The sequence below is a fragment of the Tursiops truncatus genome, chromosome 4 (genome assembly GCF_011762595.2).
Source record: "Tursiops truncatus isolate mTurTru1 chromosome 4, mTurTru1.mat.Y, whole genome shotgun sequence".
NCBI classification, from domain to species: domain Eukaryota; kingdom Metazoa; phylum Chordata; class Mammalia; order Artiodactyla; family Delphinidae; genus Tursiops; species Tursiops truncatus.
The window spans coordinates 138,447,933-138,470,179 of NC_047037.1; the positions used below are offsets into that span (position 1 = coordinate 138,447,933).

The window sequence follows — 22,247 nt, forward strand, 5'->3', positions numbered from 1 at the left end:
TTCTCAAACTCTTCCAAAATAAAGCAGAGGGAGGAACACTCCCAAACTCACTCTATGAGGCCACCATCACCCTGATACCAAAACCAGACAAAGATGTCACAAAGAAAAAAACTACAGGCCAATATCACTAATGAACATAGATGCAAAAATCCTCAACAAAATACTAGCAAACAGAATTCAACAGCACACTAAAAGGGTGATACACCATGATAAAGTGGGGTTTATCCCAGGAATGCAAGGATTCTTCAGTATATGCAAATGAATTAATGTGATAAACCATATTAACAAATTGAAGGAGAAAAACCACATGACCATCTCAATAGATGCAGAAAAATCTTACGACAATGTTCAACACCCATTTATGATAAAAGCCCTCCAGAAAGTAGGCATAGAGGAACTTACCTCAACATAATAAAGGCGATATATGACAAACCCACAGCCAACATCATTCTCAATGGTGAAAAACTGAAACCTTTCCTCTAAGATCAGGAACACGACAAGGTTGTCCACCCTCAGCACTATTATTCAATATAGTTTTGGAAATTTTAGTCACAGCAATTAGAGAAGAAAAAGAAATAAAGGGAATCCAAATTGGAAAAGAAGAAGTAAAGCTGTCGCTGTTTGCAGATGACATGATACTACATATAGAGAATCCTAAAGATGCTACCAGACTACTACTAGAGCTAATCAATGAATTTGGTAAAGTAGCAGGATACAAAATTAATGCACAGAAATCTCTGGCATTCCTATACACTAATGATGAAAAATCTGAAAGGGAAATTAAGGAAACACTCCCATTTACCATTGCAACAAAAAAATAAAATACCTAGAAATAAACCTACCTAAAGAAACAAAAGACCTGTATGCAGAAAACTATAAGATACTGATGAAAGAAATTAAAGATGATACAAACAGATGGAGAGATATACTATGTTCTTGGATTGGAAGAATCAACATGTGAAAATGACTATACTACCCACAGCAATCTGCAGATTCAATGTAATCCATATCAAACTACCAATGGCATTTTTCACAGACCTAGAACAAAAATAATTCACAATTTGTATGGAAACACAAAAGACCCCGAATAGCCAAAGCAAACTTGAGAAAGAAAAACAGAGCTGGAGGAATCAGGCTCCCAGACTTCAGACTATACTACAAAGCTACAGTAATCAAGACAGTATGGTACTGTCACAAAAACAGAAAGATAGATCAATGGAACAGGATAGAAAGCCCAGAGATAAACCCACACACATATGGTCACCTTATCTTTGATAAAGGAGGCAAGAATATACAATTGAGAAAAGACAGCCTCTTCCACAAGTGGTGCTGGGAAAACTGGACAGCTACATGTGAAAGAATGAAATTAGAACACTCCCTAACTCCATACACAAATATAAACTCAAAGTGGATTAAAGACCTAAACGTAAGGCCAGACAATATAAAACTCTTAGAGGAAAACTTAGGCAGAATATTCTATGACATAAATCACAGCAAGATCCTTTTTGACTCACCTCCTAGAGAAATGGAAATAGAAACAAAAATTAACAAATGGGACCTAATGAAACTTCAAAGCTTTTGCACAGCAAAGGAAACCATAAACAAGATGAAAAGACAGCCCTCAGAATGGGAGAACATATTTGCAAATGAAGCAACTGACAAAGGATTAATCTCCAAAATTTACAAGCAGCTTATGCAGCTCAATATCAAAAAAACAAAGAAGCCAATCCAAAAATGGGCAGAAGACCTAAATAGACATTTCTCCAAAAAAGATATAGAGACTGCCAACAAACACATGAAAGGATGTTCAACATCACTAATCATTAGAGAAATGCAAATCAAAACTACAATGACGTATCATCTCACACCAGTCAGAATGGCCATCATCAAAAAATCTACAATTAATGCTGGAGAGGGTATGGAGAAAAGGGAACCCTCTCGTACTGTTGGTGGGAATGTAAATTGATGCAGCCAATATGGAGAGCAGTATGGAGGTTCCTTAAAAAACTAAAAATAGAACTATCATATAACCCAGGAATCCCACTACTGGACATATACCCTGAGAAAACCATAACGCAAAAATAGTCATGTACCACAATGTTCACTGCAGCTCTATTTACAATAGCTAGGACAGGGAAGCAACCTAAGTGTCCATCAAAAGATGAATGGATAAAGGAGATTTCGCACATATATACAATGGAATATTACTCAGCCATAAAAAGAAACGAAATTGAGTTATTTGTAGTGAGGTGGATGGACATAGAGACTGTCATACAGAGTTAAGTAAGTCAGAAAGAGAAAAACAAATACTGTATGTTAACACATATATATGGAATCTAAAATAAAAAACAAAAAAAAAAAACAAAAGAAAAACTGTTCTGAAGAACCTAGGGGCAGGACAGGAATAAAGACGGAAATGTAGAGAGTGAACTTTGGACACGGGGAGGGGGAAGGGTAAGCTGGGATGGAATGAGGGAGTGGCATGGACATATATACCACCAAATGTAAAATAGCTAGTGGGAAGCAGCCCCATAGCACAGGGAGATCAGCTCAGTGCTTTGTGACCACACTGATGGGTGGGATAGGGAGGGTGGGAGGGAGATGCAAGAGGGAGGAGATATGTGGATATATGTATATGTATAGCTGATTCACTTTGTTATAAAGCAGAAACTAACACACCATTGTAAAGCAATTATACTCCAATAAAGATGTTAAAAGAAAAGACTGTGGCTTCCTCCTTCTCCATCTCACTGTTGTAGGTTGAATTGTGGAATTGTGTCCCCATCAAAAAGAATGCTTAAGGCTCAACCTATGGTACCTGTGAATGTGGCTTTATTTGTAAATAGGGTCTTTGCAGATGTAATCAAGTTAAGACAAGTCATACTAGATTGGGGTGGGTCCAACCTAACATGTCTGGTGTCTTTATCAGAAGATGAAGATGTGGGGCGAGAAGTCCATGTGACAACAGAGGCAGGGATTGGAGTGATGCCGCCACAAGCACAGGAGCACCAAGGATTGACAGCAAACACCAGAAACCAGGAGGAAGAATCAAGAGTCTCTTCTACGGGTTTCAGTGGTTGCACCGCCCTGCCGACAACTTGATCTCAGACTTCCGGCTCCAGAACTGGGAGAGAATAGATTTCCACTGTTCCAAGCCCCCAGTGTGTGGTTACAGCAGCCCTAGAAAACTAACACACTGGTTCTTTTCATTTCCTCTCTCTTGCCCTGGAATCACCTTCCAAATAAACTACCTGCTCACAAATGCTTTTTTTCTCAGGATCTTCTTTTTTAGAAACCCAGGCCAAGAAATCCCTATGCTGTGTAAAGAAGGTTACACTAGTGTCTAATAGAGTTAAGTTTATGCATAAACTCCTTTTTTCCTTTTTTTTTTGAAATATTTAGTTATAATGATACTTGCCCATTGCTGGCCATCTATTATGTGCCTGGCACTTTACAGACATATCAAATTTAATCCAATGCAAGCCCATGTGCTAGATATTAGTATCACTATTTTACAGAAGAAAAACTGAGTCTGGTAAGGTTAAGTAACTTGCACCATTTATGACCGCAAATCATTGGTCTTTCTAACCATCTAGGACCAAAACCTTGGCCAGTAAATCTTGAATTTTCCTTATGGTCTCTAGCTTTTATCTATGAATCCTCTTGTATTAGTTGGTGTATAAGTCTGGCTGCTATAGAGACCAAAATAGCAGTGGTTTCAACATGGTAGACATTTATTTCTCTACGTATGAGGCAGTCCGGCTCTTCAGAGTCCCCGAGGGCTCAGATTCCTTCTACCTACTCTCTCTGCCGTGGATGTTGGGCCTTGCCAGTAGCTGTGCGTGGGGCACCCTTTGGGCTTGGCACTGTATCAAGCCTTGCTGGGAACAGAAAGGTGAACACATCGTGGTTCCTAAATCCAGAAGAGGGAGACCACAAAGGTAAAGTTTTGCTAGCAGGTAGACACAGCCAATGTGGTCCATGGAATGGGAAGAATACAACAAATGGAGAGAGTAGATATCCAAGTAAGATCAGCCAACAGGTCCTGGCTGGGAGAATACACAAAATAAACAAAGTAATAAAGAGGTCTTTTGTTGTTTTTGTAATTAAAACAACAATTATTTAAGTATTTTTTTTGCCATTCAAATTGACAAAAATTAAAATAGCTGATAATGTTGATTGCATTGGACATTAGCTGCTAGGGACAATATAATTATCTTGGAGAGCCTCTTGCTAATCCGGAATGTTTCAGACTTCCTGAGATATGCATGTCTTCTGACCCAGGGATTGCATTAAAAAAAAAAAAAAGAGAGAAAAAAACCCACTTTATCTTTTAGAGCAGTTTTGGGTTCAGAGCAGACTTAAGCAGCAGATTCAGAGGGTATATCCCCTGCCCAGCAGCTCTCCCCAGCCTCTGTGTAGAGCCTCCCCGCTATCAATCCCTCACCAGAGGGGAACATTTGTTGCAATTGGTGAATCTGCATTGAAACATCACAACCATTCAGAGTCCATAGCTGACTTTAGAGTTCACTCTTGGTGTTGTACATTCTATGGGTTTTGGCAAACGTATAATGACATGCATTTCCCCTAACAGTATCATGCATAGTATTTTCACTGCCCTAAATATACTCTCTTCTCTGCCTATTTATCCTCCCACCCCTAGCAGTCACTGAACTTTTTACTGTCTCCGTAGTAAAAATTGCATTTTTCAGACCTGATCCTAGGGAAATCACTAGGTGTTTATGCTCTGATCCAGCCATGACGATGTTCACCACTGTGATAAAATGTGCCAGTCATGTGACACCCAACAGCAGGAATATGCTTAGATAAGTGATGCACCTTCCTTTGATGGAATTTTGCTTAGCCATTAAAAATAATGTGAGTGTTTACTGACTGGGGGCAGAGGCTTACAATATATTAAGTAAATAAAATCTGGTTCCTAAACAGTAGATCATATAAGAATATTTTTTAAACAGATATATGCCATGCTACTAACTGCTTGTCTTTGCATGTTGGGCTTAAGAGAAATCTTTTAAAATTTTCCTCCTTTTCTGCTTACCTGAATCTTCTAATTTTTCCATAGTTAATATGTATCACTTATAATGAGGAAAACAACAGAAGCTATGCATTAAAAATTCATAATGCTTATCTAGGGGTGATACTTTCACATGGGTTTTATTTTCTTCTTTATAGTAGATTGAGCCTAATATGAAATTGCTGTCTATGTAAGTGAAAAACAGTTTAATGTGGGCACTTTTCTAACAGGGAAGAATGTATCTGACTGCGTATTGGATATGTTTCTTTAACCTTTGTATTCTATTGCTTTTGTTACAAGTTAATCACTAAAAGAATGTTGCCTATAGCCTGAAATATATAGGGTAGTCCATTCTCAAGGCTCTGACCTTTAAAGGTATAACCCTTTCGCATTCATATAGAGATAAAAATTGCAGAACAGAGAATAGCATTTGTCTTGTGGGAGCTTTATAGGAACATTGTGACCAGACCCATGTGGACAGCTGCAAGAACAAAGGATTCTCAAGAAGTCTGCAGCAACCATCCCCACCTCCCACCCCCTTTTAGTACAAAAGCAGCCTGAGTTCTAACTCGGGGAAGATGGTTCTTTAGGACGCTAGTCCACCTTCATCTCAGTCTGCTGCCTTTCTGAATAAAGTTGCTATTCTTGCCCCAACACCTCATCCCTTGATTTATTGGCCTGTTGTGTGGTGAGTGGTATGAGCCTGGACTTGGTAACACTTTCATGATTCAACCTATTACTTTTAATATTTAAAAAATATTCTATAGAGATCATGCCACTCATTCACTTAAATTCTGCAGAGGGCTCCTTTTAAAAGCTCTAAAATCACGGCTCTCATACAAATCTAAAAGAAACATGTGTCCCAGATTTTATTTAACTCACTAATTAATGAGGGAACCAGCAAGACGTTACAACAGACTGAATGGACAATTCAAGGGACACATATCTATGTACCATCAAGAATGTTAAAAAATTTACAAATAGATGCAAAACTAGTCAATATCTGTAGGGCAAAAATCAACTGCATTTTTGCCAAAGGTCATCGACATTTCTACGGACTAGAATCATTTATATTACTGTCAGTTTCTTACAACTTTGTATTAGTCAGTGTTAGGCAGAAACAGAACCAATAGGTTATTTATTTATTTATTTGTTAATTAATTATGAGAAATTGGCCCATGTGGTTATGGAGGCTGAAGAATCCCATGATCCTCTGTCTGCAGGGCGGAGGCCCAGGAGAGCTGGTGGTGTAGTTCAGTCCAAGTCTGAAGCCCTGAGAACTGAAGGACCGATGGCCTAAGTTCCAGTTTGACTCCAAAGATCTGAGAACCAGGAATGCCAGTGTCTGAGGGCAGGAGATGACCAATGTCCCAGCTGAACAGTCAGGCAGAGAGCAAATTCACCGTTCCTCCACTTTCTGTTCTTTTCAGACACTCAGTAGATTAGATAAGGCCCACTCACATTGGCAAGGAATCTGCTTTACTCAGTCTACTGATTCAAATGCCAACCTCTTCTGGAGATGTTTTCATAAACACACCCAGAAATAATGTTTAACCAGCTATCTGGGTGCTCCATGGCCTGTCAAGTTGACACATAAAATCTACCATCCCAAACTTAAGAGAGTTTTCAACACCTCAAAGGCAGCTCAGGTCCTATTAAATCAGATAACCCCAGAATCTTTTTTGCCCATTTCAAAGTTTTCATCAGTTTTCCTGATGTTTCTTTCTATATTAGAAGATCAAGACCAACCTCTTGTCTGAACCCTTGGTCTGGACCCTGCCTCCCCTCTGGGCTCATCCGAGGCCCCCCTGGCCCCCCAGCTAACTGCATTCAGGTCCCATGAGCCTCTTTAACATCCTCAGGGTACCAAGTCTCCTGCCATCCATCCTGCTGCCCAGATGCACATTGTTCCCTCTGCTCCAGGAGTGGTCCTCTGCGCCCTCCACCTTCCTGCCCAATTCACTACTGACATCCTCTCACTCCAATCTGAGCTCAAACCCAGTTTCCTCAGGGAAACTCCCTCCTCACCCCAACCTTCATCAGAGTTCCTTCAGAGATTTTACTGCAATAGGAATTACAGGGTGAATATGTTTTATGTAAATTTGAAGTTTACAGTTTTAAAATAGCACAGGCTAAAAATATTAGTAAAATCTCTCTTTATGTTCAAACTTTGAAATAATGCAAATGTCCCAAATTAAAAAAAAAAAAAGAAAAAAAATAATCCGTCAGGACCACACAGTTTGAGCTGCATTTCCAGTGACCTGTCAGTAGTGTTTCCACTCTTGTCCTGGGGGAACCTCTCAGTAACTGGTAGATAGGAATACGCCGAGGAGACCGCGCATCTTCGGTGGAATTGCTGACAGTGCTTTCGGCACTTGTGGGGAATCAGAACATACCACCCCAAAATATTCCACTTTGGCATATGCATTCTTTTAAGTTGAAGATGAGTGAGAAACAGCAGACACCAAACTCTCCACCCTCCACTCTTTTGTACCATGAAGGGCAAAGGGATCTTAATACTGGAGACTTTTATCAGAATCAACACAAACAAAGCTTATCAACACAACACTTACCTTCCATTAGCCTCACCCATGTACTCACCTTCCCACAGGTGGCCGCCCCAAAAGCCTCAACTCCTTTTCCTTTCCTTGTCACTTCTCTAAAATTTATTTTCTTGTTAGACACTAGGTAAGCCCAAGTCCTAACCGCCCCTTTGAGCTACCCGGCAATGAGTTTCCTCTGCCTGTATTTGTACTGCATGTGTTAATAAATTCTTGCTTTCCTCTTGTTAATCTGTCTTTGTCAGTTTAATTTCCAGCGTCCCAGCCACAGACTGAGGAGGGTAAAGCTTGTTTTTCCCCTCCCCTTTGTTATTATACCTTAAATTTTTCTAGAAGCTCTAATGATATTCTCCAGCAGTACTGCTGAGGCTGAGGGTAGGGCCGGAAACCTTGGCTTGTACTGTGCTCCGAAGGCCAGTTCGCAGAACTGGTGAATGAAATTCTAAATGTCAGGAAGGAATGGAGCCAAAAAATATTTAAAAAGCACATTAGGGCAAACATGAGTGACCCTGGCCTTCAATTTTTATTCCTGTGACTCACTGCCCTGGAATTATTTGAGTTTTCAAGTATGTTAGGCCTTCGGGACACAGCGCCTAAATAAGATGCTATAACCCTGTGTATATTTGTGAGATTATTTGACAAACATATCGACTCTCTAAGTCTATCTGCTTGTTCACCATTTTTCTGACCAGCTCCTAGCACCAGAGCCTGGTAGGGAGGGGAAAAAACCTTTTCCTCTACCCTCTTATGTTCCTTTACTGAGACCTGTGAATTAAACTGACAAAAGAAAGGTGACTAGGAGAAAAAGGTTTATTGTGTGCATATGGGAGCCAACAAAGGAAGTAACTGGCTCATTGAATGGTTAAAGACTGACGTAGCTAATTTAGTAGGAGAAAGGGAGGGGGTGAGAAAGGTATTTTAGGGGAAGAATTTACGGCAGCCTTATTTCCCAGGAGGTCCTGCTTTTAGTCAGAAAAGGGAAGCTCTGAGAAAGCTTTTTTTCTTTATTTCCTTTTTTCTTTTTTTGCATCTGTTGACTCTCAAATGTCTTCAGCTTAAAAATAATCTTTATGCCAAAGTGACATGTCTTGGGGTGGCATGTTCTGATCCCCTTCAACTGGAAGACACAGCATTTCCCCTATCTATTCGCTTCAGGGTCTTACTCTAAGTATATGACCCATACCTTCTGTTGTCACCTCTTCTGTGCAGATGCCCTTGACCCTGAGTCCCACGACAGGATTAGAATGTGATGGGGGAGACCAACCAGATACTCAAAAACAACTGTAAGAGAGCAGACAATTCAGTATACTGCTGCTTCGGGATTTGGAGGGATGGTTTTTCCCAGGAATTCTCAATGCTCTGAAAAGCCAAGTTCCTCAGTTCGCTTGCCAGGGGCTGGGAGTGGGGTCTGGGATGTCTGCAGAAAACCTCTTAGCAGTTCTCCTGCAAATGCTCCACAGGAAACTGGACTTGACTTCTAAAGCTGGCCCCGTTCCAGAGGACGTCACTCTCAGGACTTTTTTTTTTTTCTTTCACAAAAGAACCTGTTCTTGTGGATGTGGAGGGGCTGGGCTGCGAGAAGAAACCCGCTTTGCCAGCTCCGGGCCTGTCCCGGAGCTCAAGGAGCAAGGTTGGCCGGTGGCCGGCCACGTCCACGTCCAAGGGCAGGAGGGGGCCGCCAGCCTCCCACTGGCCTCCTGCAGGACACAAGAAAGGCTTGGGGCAGGAACAGGGGGTGGAGGCCAAGTGCGAGGGCAGCCTTGGCCCTGAGGCAGGACGTGATCAGCCTGGCCGGACCCGGGGCTGGCTGATGATTAATGGGGAGTCTGCAGCTCCAGGGCCCTGGTGCACAGCCCGGCCTGTGACGTGAGCGACTTCCTGGTTACAGGTGAGAGCGGTCCGGATTCTCCGTGGCCGAGAGATTTGTTCCTGCTTTTCTGTGGGGAGAGCTGAGAGGCAGGAGAGGGGCCTTTGGGGACCGCAGTACCTTCGCTGAAGCCCCAACGGGCAGATCACCCTGTCACAGGTGAGACACCGCGTGGGCCTGGTGTGTGGCCAAAGGACTCCCCGCAGGTATCCGCTTCCTCCTGGGGAGCCGGTACTCAGCCCCTGGCAGGCCGCTTGCTGGTCTGGGGTGGGGGTGGAGGGGGAAGTGCTGGACAATCCAACACGTATCTGTTTCCCAAATTCCACAGAGTTAAAAATTGAAAGATCGGGCTGCTCTGCGAGCTTAGGAATTTGAGATGGTTTCTAATCAAGCTTCACAGGGAGCTGTTCTCCGAATGTGTTGAAAGCCGAGACTCGCTGGAATTTGGAAGGTCTGGATTCAAAGGCTGGGAAATTCCTGGCACTCCCGTTATTGACTGGACAGACTTTAAATGCCATTTATTCTTCCCCAATGAGAGGCCTGACGGAAAGGAAATTGCTCTAAACCTCTGGAAGTTCTAAGACTCCCCACGCCTGGCAGGCAGGGCCAAGGCGCCTCCAAATACGGGGGCGCCCAGAGCTGGGGTACTGGGGTGGAGGAGGGACCCTGGTGCCTTTGTATGTGCACATAGAGGTTTGTGGAGAGCCCCTTGTGTGCATTTAAATTCCCTCCTGTCCTACCTGTTTTGGGGTTTAGGGTTTATGCTGATGCCTAAAAACAGGATGTCTGCAGCCTCTGGATTTTATGATTTCAAGCTTTTTCCAAAAACGCAGACATAAGGGTTTGCGTGTGGGGGTAAATAAGTGAAATGATCTCATCTGGCAACTTTCTTCCTGAGATAACCGGCTTGGTGGGTGCAGACGGGTCTCCTGAGTGTTTCTGCCTTGCCTGGGCAGTAGGAAGTGGTTGTGATTTAAATCCTGTCTTGATGCAATTTTCAAAAATATTTTGATATGTTGTGTTAGTTTCAGGTGTACAGCAAAGTGAATCTGTTATACATATACAGATATCCACTCTTTTTAAGATTCTTTTCCCGTATAGGTCATTACAGAGTATTGAGTAGAGCTCCCTGAGCTATACAGTAGGTCCCTATTAGTTATCTATTTTATATATGGTAGTGTGTATATGTCTATCCCAATCTCCCAATTTATCCCTCCCCCCAGGTAGCCATACGTTTATTTTCTACATCTGTAACTCTGTTTCTGCTTCAATGCAATTTAGTAAGATTTAAGATTTTTGAAAGACTTTGCAGTTTTTCAACTAAAAGTAGATAATCCAAGTCTTCTGTAACAAAATGAATGAGAAGTAAAGTCTCAAACTACTCCATAGAGATATGAACTTGCAAATTACCTGGCAAAGCCTTCCTTTAATTAAAGCAAACTGTCGGAGTTCAATTACAACTTAGAATCAATTTGGTGACAGTTCCTTCCTGTACATACCCTTCAAAAAATACTGTCCCCTCAAGATCCACGTCTGGGTTCCTGTAGCACTCAGGGTGTTCCTACGTGCCCCCGCCCGGGGGGTTCTGCTGGGCTCTTAGAAATGGACTCGTTCTGTCACACAGAGAATAAGCGAGTTAAGTCATCTGGTGCTAGTCTGCAGCCTGGCTCACTAGACAATCAGTGACTAGAAGCCTTTCCTAGTGGACCTTGAGCTTATGCTGCAGTTTCAGTAATGCTGGGTCCGCACTTCACATTTATTGCTTTCAGGAAAATGTGTGATTTTTATAACTCGGCAGCTCAATCTCTCCTCCATCCTCCTCTTGAGCCTAGATTTCTAGGTGACTCGTAGAGCGACTGACTGGTCCACTTGTGTTCATCGAACCTTGAAAATTAGTAAATGGTTTATTTGGTGCTTGGTAATTTGGGATCTTGGATCCATCTGGGAAGGCCATGATTTCAGTTTGGTTTGTGTTCAGCTGCTGGACAGCTTGGTATCAAGGCGTATTTGTAGGGATTTACTGAGTCTTTTTTAGATGATGTCAGGAGCTGAGTTGCTTGGTGGGAAGGTCCTGCAGCACAGATGCTGGGACCCTTATATTACACACACGAGCAGTTATGGTTTACTATACAGGCTGAATTTTGCTTTCCAAAGACATCAGAAAACGGGGATGGAAACCCCACGTTCCTGCTTGTGAGCTGTGAGCACCCCGTGCTGCACTTACATGTAAAGTGGGGTCACGGGCCGGGCATCCCCGCTCCCTCACCCCCACTCTATTTGATTCAGCAGCTTGTATGAGGTGCTCTCTGAGGGAGCAGGCGAGGCAGCTCTTACCTGTGTCTATTTCAGTTATTGTATTTCAGCTTGTGGGTTGTGGTGGCCTATGTCCTGTTAGAGATGGCAATATGGAGCCCGGGGGTGTGTGGCAGCTCATCGCAGAATCCTGCGCGGGCTCGCTTAGGGAACCCGCTGCCCCCTGATTTGGGGGGAGCTGTGAAATCCACGTGGAGGCCAAAGCCAAAGTGAAAACTCCCCGCAGCTCGGGTCTCTGTGCTAAGGATGTGTGAAATAAAGAAACCCCTTCCTGGGTGGAGGAGCCGGTGTTTTTGTAGACAGTTCATGATATGTTCAGTGGGAGATTTAACTTACGTGCTCTAAGCAGCGCTGGTGGCCTCCCTGGATAGGCCTGTCTCAAGGAGAAGGAAAAAAAATGCAGGGATGGAGAGCGAGCCAGAGGGTTATCAAAGAACAAAGGAAGGGTCGAGAGATGAACATGACAGGATCCCTGGGTGCTACCAAGGGGCCAGGAAGGCCTTACTTGGTCTACCCTGACCTCTCTCCTGTCCCAGCCCCAGAGCCCCCTCTACGGTTCCCCAAACGTGCCAGGCACGGTCCCACCCCAGGGTCTTTGCACCTGCTGTTTTGCCTGGGAAGCTCTTCTGTACATACCCGTGTGCCGGTCGCCTCACCGCCTTCCCTGTTCACTGGGCACCTTCCTGGGGGCCTTTCTTTGACCTCTGCATTTGAAGCACCAGCCAGCCCACCAAACACACATCCCCTCACACACACTGCTCTCTTCTATTTGTCTCCATACCTCTTACCACTTAATAAGCTTGTGATCTAGTCCCTCCTTTTGCTGTCTGTCTTCCCTTTTGCTAATGTACACTTGTTGTGAGTAGGATTTTTTTTTCTCAATGATTAAAGCATCCCGATTGAAGTGAGTAGCAGTATGCCCACGCTTAGACCTTTTGGTTAGTGATTCTGTGGTCGTGGTACAGCACGTGCTTCCCACGACTTATACATGGGCTTGGGAGGAAGATCGTTGAATATACTGATTCTCACATGGGAGCAACTACAGGAATCTGTACAATGTTTAACTTCAGGCAGATTTCTGAGCTTCCCCCCAAAGCTTCTAATCCAACAGGTCTGGGGTGGGCCCGAGAATTTGCTTTTCTAACAAGTTCCAAGATGAGGCTGGTGCCACTGGCCAGGCTGACTTATCTCTCCAGGGAAACACACGAGCTGGGAGGGTCCCCATGCGCCTCTGGATGGAGACAGGCTGTGACCTGCCCGCTTTGCTTTCCCAGGTGTGGAGGAACATGCGAGATGCAGGCCGCTGCCGAGGCATCCTGGCCGCGCTGGTCGTCCTGGCTGGGCTGGCAGGTAGGGACCGCGGAGCTGGCTGACACGCTCCCGGGCATCCACCCGGAGTGGGCGGGAGGGGCTCGGAGGAGGCCACGGGGGCGCGTGGCTGCCAGCAGGTTCTGCCTTAGGCTCTTCCTGTTGGGTCCCCTCCACCCCACCCCCTCCATTTCCTGCTGCGCCGACCTCACTCCGGAAGGGTCCTTCAGGTGTGCAGGAGCCCACCAGTCCTCCTCCAGGGGTCCCTGCTTGGGTACCTTCCCAAGTTCATTGCTCTTGTTGAAGCATCCCATTCCCCCGCCTGGATATTCTCCCCTTCCATTTCTACCTAGTCTTCGAGGAAGACCTGACTTGGGCGTCACCTCCTCCCTGAAGCCTTCCTGGCCTTGCAGTTTTCTGGGTGATAACCCCACATCTCCCATTGTTGGCAGAGTGAGGGGCCCATTGCCTGTGAGACTTCCCAGTCCTCCCGACAGTCCCTCCTCATCCTGGAACTTTCCCAGAGTATCAGTGGGAATAGATTCCAGGTGCCCCAGGCCAGGGTCTCTGGCTCAGATTCCGCGTTGCAGGAGATGGAGTGTGCAGACCCCCGGGTGCTTAGGGTAACAGGAGTTTGTATGCCAGCTTTCTTTTGACTATGTCTTGTCTTGATTTCATGGCTTCTGTCTGGTGTGTTTGTCTTGTTTTCCTAGCTAGGTTTTAAAGTCCTCAGGGTATTCTTACTTCAGGGATTTTAAGGCGCTGTATTGAAGAATAATATACATACAGAAAAATGCACGTCATAAAGGTACAGCTTGATGAAATTTTACAAACTGAGCACCTTTGTGTATCAACGGTGAGCCCAAGAACACTTCACAAATGCTTTCTTCAGCCCCTCCCCCTCCCTCAAAGTGATCATTATTCTGACTTTTAGTTGCGTAGATAAGTTTTGCTTGCTTTATACTTGACACACCTATAAACTCTGTTTCAGATGGCTAGATAATAGTTTTTTTCTTTTTTTTAACTCCATCCACGACAGCTTGAAAAAATAAAACAGAATAAAATAGTATAGGAATGATGAGAGTGTGTGATGTGCAGTCAGGACTGTCTTACAAAGTTTGGTTTTGGGTGTGTATACACATTAAGACAAGGGAACCAGGCTGTGGTGTTAACATGCATTTAGGGGCAAAGATGTCTGGAAGCCCGTGCCTTCTAGTACGTGGTGCTAAGCGTTTAGTAGGTGCTTGATAAGCATTTGTTTGCAGGGTGGAGAGGAAAACATTTTCCCTGCTTGTGTAGGGACTCATGCGGTTAGCAAACCAGGCTCGGCACACCTTTTAGGGATATGGCTCCAACGTGGCTGTCCCAGCCACGGCGGTAAAAATCTCTTCCGGCAGCTTAGCGGGAAACTGAACTCTGCGTCTACAATTTTTCGGAGCTATTTTTCCTGAAGTACTGTTTTGAAGGCAGGGATGGCTTGGGTTGAGGTCTGGAGATAGCTATTCCAGGAGGGGAGAGGATTATGGGTAATCCTAGAGCCCTTTGGGGGATGGGGTCCATTGCAAAAGCCTGAACTCCTAGGATGCTTCATCATGGAAAGTGTCCGGTAGAGACACCCCCAATGGCTTTGAATAGCTGAAGACAACCTCCACGTGCCCCCAGAGGACTCCTGCCAGCCCTCGCCTGTCCACCTTGCTCCTAGCGTGATGGGTTATTTGTTCACTCGGTGAATATTCACTGGGATCTTCTTACATGCCACTTAGGTGCAGGCACTGGGATGAGCAAAACCAGGCACAGTCTCTGCTAACAAAGAGCTTAGACATCAATTGATAGAAAAATCAATACAAAATCACCACCATGACAATTGCTTCACTCATCCGAAAGTCTGTTATGGCTAATTTGACCTGCACAGGGTGGTCTGGGAAGGCTTCCTGAGGAGGAGACGACTTGGCTGGGAGCTGAGGAGTAAGCGAGACTAGTTCTTCAGGCAGTCACTGCCTGTGCAAAGGCCCTGGGGCCAGAAAGAGTTGGTGAGTTGGATAAATTGAAGATGGTCTGGTGGGCGGAGTTTGGGGCAAAATGAAGTTGGAGAGGACGTTGATGTGAGACTAAGAAGGGTCTTAAGGTATGGTAGTGTTAAGGGTGATCTGGTCTGTATCCTAAAGGATGGAAATATTTTAAACGAAGTCTGGGGTGTTGGGGTGGGAGGTTGGAAAGGGTACCTGGTCACATAGGCATGTTGAGAAGACCCATCTGGCTGCCCCGTGGACAGCGCAGTCTTGGGTGATGGCAGAGGCACAGTGGTGGTGGTGGCACCTCCTGCTATGGTCAGCGGGACATGGGGGGCAGCTCTGATACACCTCGGGATCCCCTCCCTCACTTGCCAGTTTCCTTCTGATGCTCCCAGCCCCCGATGTGTTTTGACTACCATTTTCTCCATCGGAGCTGTCTTACCTGGGCACTTCCCTTCTACTGCCCTCTGCTTTATTTCCCTTTATCCCTTCTGCTTTTAATTGTCTGCTTGTCTGTTCATTTCCAATGTTAAGTAAGGGATGGGAGAAGGTGAGGGGTCTACAGGTGCAGGAGGGAAGCTGGAGAAGAAGTAAGTGGAAGAGTAGAGGGGTTAGTGGGTGCAGACCCTCTGTGTCCCACACGCCAGGGAGACGCCTGGCTGCTACTCCAGGGAGCTGAGAAGAAGCAGTTGTAGAAGAATGGTACTTATGTTTAGGATCTATCTGCAGAGGATTGGGAGGGGCCGGGCAGCTGGCCCACATGCTACCGTGTGAGTGATTTCAGTTTTGCAGCTGTTAGGGCACAATGAGTAGAAGAGAACCTTCTCAGTCCTGGGTGGCAGCCAGCCATTTACACGGAGATGCCTGGTGGAGCGGGATTTGCAAGGCAGGAGGAAAGCAAGGGGGGGCGGGGCTGAAGCCCTGGATGTGGAATTGGAGGGTGTTGGCATGAATGAGCATCTTGCAAGTTGATCATCTCCTGCAAGGGAGGACCCGGTGTTGGGTGATCACCGTAGCTGGTGGCCGAGGTGGGTGCGGGGACACTCATCGTTCCCTGCCCCTGGTTTGGCCCTTTGCTCTACAAAGTGAAAGGGAGAGCAAAGGGGAAAGCGGACTGTTTGATGAAAGGTCTTATTTACAATTTTCTCATATTTGTCCTGTGTGGGGCAAGTTACACACACCACAGCTGATAGGATGCAGGTGAGAGAGCAGTGAGATTCCGGGGCCTCACGTTACCGGAGATAGAGCTTGAGTCACGAGGCAGAGCTGGAGGGGTGTTTACTCATGGTGGCAGCAAGGATCGCAGGCAACGACGTCAGGGGAGTTTAGTGATTAGGATTTGATGCCGCCTGTTTAATTTAAAGGCCAAGTTCAAAGTGGAAGCGTTTCCATTTGGTCCAGGTCCCTCCCAAGCTCCCACCTCCTGAGCTGCACAGTAAGGTCTGTACCTGGTGCATTCTTGCTCCCATGTGCAGTCTGCAGGGAATTTAAAGACTGGCTTGGAGTGAACAGTGTTTTGGAGTGAATAACCTACCCGGCACCAGGAAGTGATGGAACCAGGGTTTCAGATGCTTTGCTTATCCTGCTGGAGTGTCCTGGACGGAGCAGCTGGCCGGGCAAGCCCTGGTCTCACCGTCCCTGTGCTCCCGGCACCCAGACCCATGGGCTGTGTTCAACCTACTCCCATGGACCCGAGTCCGAGATGGGAAAGATGTTGTTATTACAGTGTGGAGTATGAGGACACGTCTCGTCTTTTCTTCCTCGGGGTGTAGATTTGGCTGTTTCTTTCCTTTGAGCTTTTTTTTTAAGATACAATTCAGGGCTCGTGGAAAGAACCAAGTTGGCACAGAGGCTGTGGCTTCCCTGGGGAATCATTTCTGCCTTCCCTTCTTCAGCCTTTTTCCCCTTTTTTAAAAATCTCGGATCAGAGGGATCCTTGGATCAGAAAGATGTGCCCAAGGGTAAGGGAGAATACCCAATTTGAGTGGTTATTAAGGGTCATACTTTCTCTCTCTTTCTATCATGCCCAGAGGCAAAACAAAGAATAGTGATCATGTTTACCCCCAAACAGGATTAGTCCTAGTTAATTCTGACCTTCCCTCAGTTCTGCCTCTTTGGAGCCTGGGATCTCCTAGTTGACCCAGTCTTACAGGTCTCAGAGACACTGTACACCCCATTCTCTCCCATTGACCTGGCCCTGCTGTGGGCACCATCCCTGCAGTGCGTTCTGGGTACTCAGGTGAGTGTCAATGTGTTAATGCATGTCTGGTGGGGAGGTTCCTTCCCAGAAGTCTTTCAGGTGGTAATTAGATTCTTCTAGAACCTGCCTTACAACTTGACCTTATAAGATTGGAAGGAAAGAGGGGCTGCAGTTATTTGGGGGCACCCAGTGTGGATGGGGGCTGCCTGGTAGACCTGCAGGTTCATATCGCTCCAGAAGGTGATAGAAACATGTAGTCTTTATTTTTTTTTTAAGATTTTTTTGATGTGGGCCATTTTTAAAGTCTTTATTGAATTTGTTACCATATTGCTTCTGTTTTATGTTTTGGTTTTTTCGGCCGTGAGGCATGTGGGATCTTAGCTCTCGACCAGGGATTGAACCTGTACACCCTGCATTGGAAGGTGAAATCTTAACCACTGGACAGCCAGGGAAGTCCCTGGAACATGTAGTCTTACTGATGGTGGCAGGCGTGGCTGCCAAGAGTGTGGGCTGTTGGGGGGTCTTTTTACTATAATCTCTGAGTGAGATCAGAGGGCAAAGAGTGGGAAAGAGGGAAAATTCAGAGTGGGAAGGACTGAGTTTGTGTCTCAGCCCCACCACTGTGATCACAGGTCCTGAGGCGTTGCTGGTCTTGGTTTCCTCAGCATTAAAATGTAAGAGGTAACAGATGAGAAATCTTGGAGATTATCAATTGCTCTGTAAGTTCTACTTTGAATTATTATTACAAACATGGGAAAGTCTAGGAAAACTCTGACCACCCAGTCGCTCTTCTGGGGTGATAAGAAAATCAGTCCTAAATGGCCGAAAGATTTCTTGAGTTCTTCAGGCGCAGAACACACTCCATCTTGAGTGTTTCTGACTGAGTTCCCATGAGCTGGAGAGGTCTTGATGCCCTCCTTGGGGAAGGCCAGTTAGGAGTTGTCATTCCAGTTAAAACCAGTGTCAGAGTGCATCTGGTGAGCAAAAGGTAGAACGTTGTGAGAAGTCTGAAGGAAACATTTTACTTTCCTCTATGATTTTCTTGGTTTGTGTTGTACGTCACATAGTAGTGACTGCTTACTGAGTGCTTGAGGGTCATATTAAGGGCTTTATGTGGATCGTCTCATGTGGTTCTTAAAACTAGTTGCTGTGGTACTTTTAACCAACCTTGGGTCCACTTGCGCAACACGTGGCCAAGCCAGTCTACTGACATGAGGTTGTGGTGAAGGAAGGTGCAGCGTTTATTCCAAGCACCAAACAAGGAAAACAGGCAGCTAATGCTCAAAAGACCCAGACTCCCTGATAGCTTTCAGGGAAGGGCTTTAAAAGGCAGTGTGAGGGAGGGGGTCATGGGGCTCATGAACAGCTCTTGGACATTCTTCTGGTTAGTTAGTGGAGAGATAACAGGGTAGTATTTCAGGAGTTAACATCATCAGCCTTCTGGTTCCAACTGGTCTGGAGTCTATGTGCTTGTGGTCAGCATGCACTTAACTTCTTTCACCTGGTGGGGGTTTCAGTATCTGCAAAACAGCTCAAGAATATGGCTCAGGATATTATCTGTAGCCCTGGAGGAGGAGCTAAGTGTCCTTGACTTTGTTTTATGGCTAAACTATTATTATTTTGTCTTGTTTGACTGTTTTCCTTTTTTAATGCATTTTCTCACTTCTCTGGTTAAATTTGCTATTTGGAACTCAGGGAAGGTCTAAGAGGTTAAAGTTTTTATACAAACAAGAGGCAAGAGGGATAGGGGAGGGGAAGGCCTGTCTCTGGGAAGACCCTGTAGCATTCTGCTGGGTTTCAGTACTAGTGTCCCTGTTGTGCAGTGAGGGGAGTGGTCAAGGAGAAGTGTGAAAACTTTCCCAGTGAGGCAGGACTCTGGAGTTCACAGTATTATGCTCTAGAACTACCTGCCCACCCGCTGGAGTTTTAAACACAACATTAGATGCTCTAAGACTCTCTACGAGGCTGCCAAATGCATCCCCCCAGTGTTGTCATTGAAGGATCCCACTCTCCTGCATCCTTTACATCCCCACAGGGTTCTCCTTGAGGGGTCGCATTCTCCTACATCCTTCTATGTGTTTTCCCTCGCTGTGTCTCCCCCACGTATCTCTTCTCGTCCTTAGGAAGTGGGGTGTGGCATTAGTGACAGTTCCATCCTAAGGGTGCAGGGGGCGTGCAGTGGACCATGGTCACGGCAACCTGGGGTCTCCACCCTCTATGCAAAGAGAAGCTTCTTTCCACTTCCCCCTTTGAGCCTTGGGATCTCCTCTGAGGTGGAAATCACATGTCCTTCCCACTTCACTGGGAGGAAAATTCTCACTTCATGGTGAGGCTGAAAAACTTACCCGAAGTCACAGAGCTAGGCTAGTGGTCGCTCTCTGGACAGGCTGGGGTCAGATACTTAAGGTAACATCCCACAGGAGGTGGAGGAGGGACACTGCTCCCTCCAGTCCCAATCCCACTGGGAGTTCCGTGGACTGTGGACTGGGGAGAGGGCCATGGAAAGGAGGGCATGGGTGTGGCTTCCTGTCCACTGGAAGCTCCTGAGCTACTGGGAGACCTGGTACTGAGACCAGTAGGACATGGAATCTGAGCCACGGGATGGTCACCCAGTGGCCACAACTGGTACACAGAAGTGCTACATTGTACAGTCAACTTCTGTAGTCATCCCCTCACCACCTTGAAAAATTGGTTGTCTTTTAGCTTGTGGATCCAGCAATGAAATCATAGAGGGTCCCAAGAATGTCACGGCGCTGAAGGGCTCGGAGGCTCGCTTCAACTGCACCATCTCGCAGGGCTGGAAGCTCATCATGTGGGCTCTGAAAGGCACGGTGGTTCTGAGCGTCACACCCACGGAGCCCATCATCACCAACGACCGCTTCACCGCCATGAGTTATGAAGAGGGCGGTAACTTCATCTCTGAGATGATAATCCACGACGTACAACTCAGTGATGCAGGGCAAATCAAATGCAGCCTCCAGAACAGTGACCGGGATGGATCTGCCTTTCTTTCTGTCCAAGGTGTGTATGCAGGTGACTCCAATGGGAGCATTTGGAGTTCACTGGGTTAAATATCGGGGGGCTGGAAGGGACCTTCTGAAGTTCATGTCGTATATGGGGACATATAGGGTCGAACTTCAGTTGGTGCTATGCTTAGAATTATTCTGAACTGATGGATATTTTGTTACTTATCACCATGCTCCCTCCCCCCTCCCTTCTTCCTGGCCTTCCTTCCTTCTTTCACATGTGGACTTGCCTTCAGCTGGTATGCTTAGAGCTATTCTGAACTGACTAGTGTTTGTTGTTTTTAGGTGTTTATTTCTCTCGTCCCATCCTCACTGACTGTCTTTCTACTTTCTTTCTTTCTGCTTCTCTCCCTTTCCTCTTCCGTTTCCTTCCTTTCCCTTTCCTTTACTTTTTTTCTTATTAAGACTATTAAAGGCAGCTTTTATCACTTTTTCATCTGACCAATTTCAGTACTAATAACTTTTCTGGAAGTACATCCCGGAATTCTGGGGCCAGTTGCAGTCACTTGTCTTTGATTTAGAGAGAGAGTTGACGATCATTGCCCTTTTTCTAGCTTTTCGTATACTTGACTCTATTTTTTTGCCTGACATCATTTATCAACTTTGGATCATGTTTTAACTTTTTCCTCTTTCCAGCTGAATTTTCCTAATCTATTACTCTTCCTGCCCACAGTGGTTCTTATAATAAAAGGTGTGTGTTCACTAAGCCCTACCAAGTCTTTTAGAGAAAATAAAAGAGTAAACAAAATTTATAATAATGGATAACTTATTTTTCCTTTTATCATTTATTCATTTTCATCATAGGGCTGTTGTGGGATCAAAGGTAATTTTCAGGTGCTGAAGATTATGCTACTTAGTGAAAAAAAAAGGATACAAGGATTCAGAACATCTTTATCAAAGTTTAATCATTTTGCATTCCTTAAAAATGTAATTATGTACTATTTGTAGATGCATTGGAGCTTTTAGAGTTCCTGATTTCTATAGCAGCATTTCTTTTAACAGATTACATTGTGTCTTTGAAATTTTTTCTTATGCCTGTTTATTAGTTTGTTTAGGAGAAATTTCCAATGATTTGGTCTATATTCATATTGCTATCAAATCAAATTTGATAATGTTCGGTGGAGTTACATGTCTACTTATTTCTACTTGCATTTTTTAATTTAGTCAAATTGTTGTATCTTTACTTTTATGTGTCTTTAATTTTGTGTGGTTTCATTAGGGGCACAATGATATTCTCTAAATAAGTGATTCTGTGAAGCTACCTGGATTATTGGCTTAGTTTGCATGACCAAATTATTATTCTAATAATTTGTGGTATAAAGGAAAGAACACAGGACAAGGAACCAAAGATATGAGTTCTGGTTTTGTTTTCATCAGTTACCTACCTTGGTGACTCCTGAAATGGCTCAATTTCTTTATCTTTAAAGTGAGGATAAGGCTCCCCTGCCCACATCACAGGTTTACTATGAGGATCGGATGGAACAATGACTAGGGATGGTTCCAAAGCCCTGTCTGTTTCAAGTTACTGCAAATGAAGCTGGTGGGGCAGAGAGGTCTAGTGGTAAATAGCACAGAGGTGGGAACCTGACTGCCAGGTTCAAGTTCCAGCTTTATCACTGACTAACTGTGTGACCTTGGACATGTTACTTAATGACCTTGTGTCCTAGTTTGCTCATCATAGGCAGTTGTGGGATCAAATGAGTAGGTCTATATAAAGCCTTTAGAACAGCACCTGGTTCATAGCAATGCCCATAAAGTCATTTGCTATTATCTGTTGCATTCCCAGTAGGAGCATGCCACTGTGTTAGGCATTTAAGGGGGACTCAAGGTGAATGCAGTAAGACACAGTCCTGCTCTCAAGAATCTTACAAGAAGAGTAGATAATGCAAGTGCATGAATAACAGTGGTGCGATGTAGATGCTGGC

The 22,247-nt window shown here is 45.0% G+C and overlaps 1 protein-coding gene across 8 annotated transcripts in view; it reads left to right on the forward strand.

Annotated features, from left to right (window-relative positions):
* The first annotated feature begins 9,139 nt into the window (after nt 1-9,139).
* The window catches only part of IGSF5 (immunoglobulin superfamily member 5), a 43,358-nt gene continuing 30,250 nt past the window's right edge, over nt 9,140-22,247 (forward strand). For 5 of the 8 annotated variants that reach the window (XM_019923280.3, XM_019923284.3, XM_019923282.3 and 2 more), the window contains exons 1-3: nt 9,491-9,622; nt 13,051-13,126; nt 20,000-20,317. In XM_019923280.3, the coding sequence (XP_019778839.2) occupies nt 13,063-13,126; nt 20,000-20,317 (382 nt within the window). In that variant the 5' untranslated portion in view covers nt 9,491-9,622; nt 13,051-13,062. The other 3 variants (XM_019923281.3, XM_073804523.1, XM_073804522.1) reach the window with 3 other exon arrangements.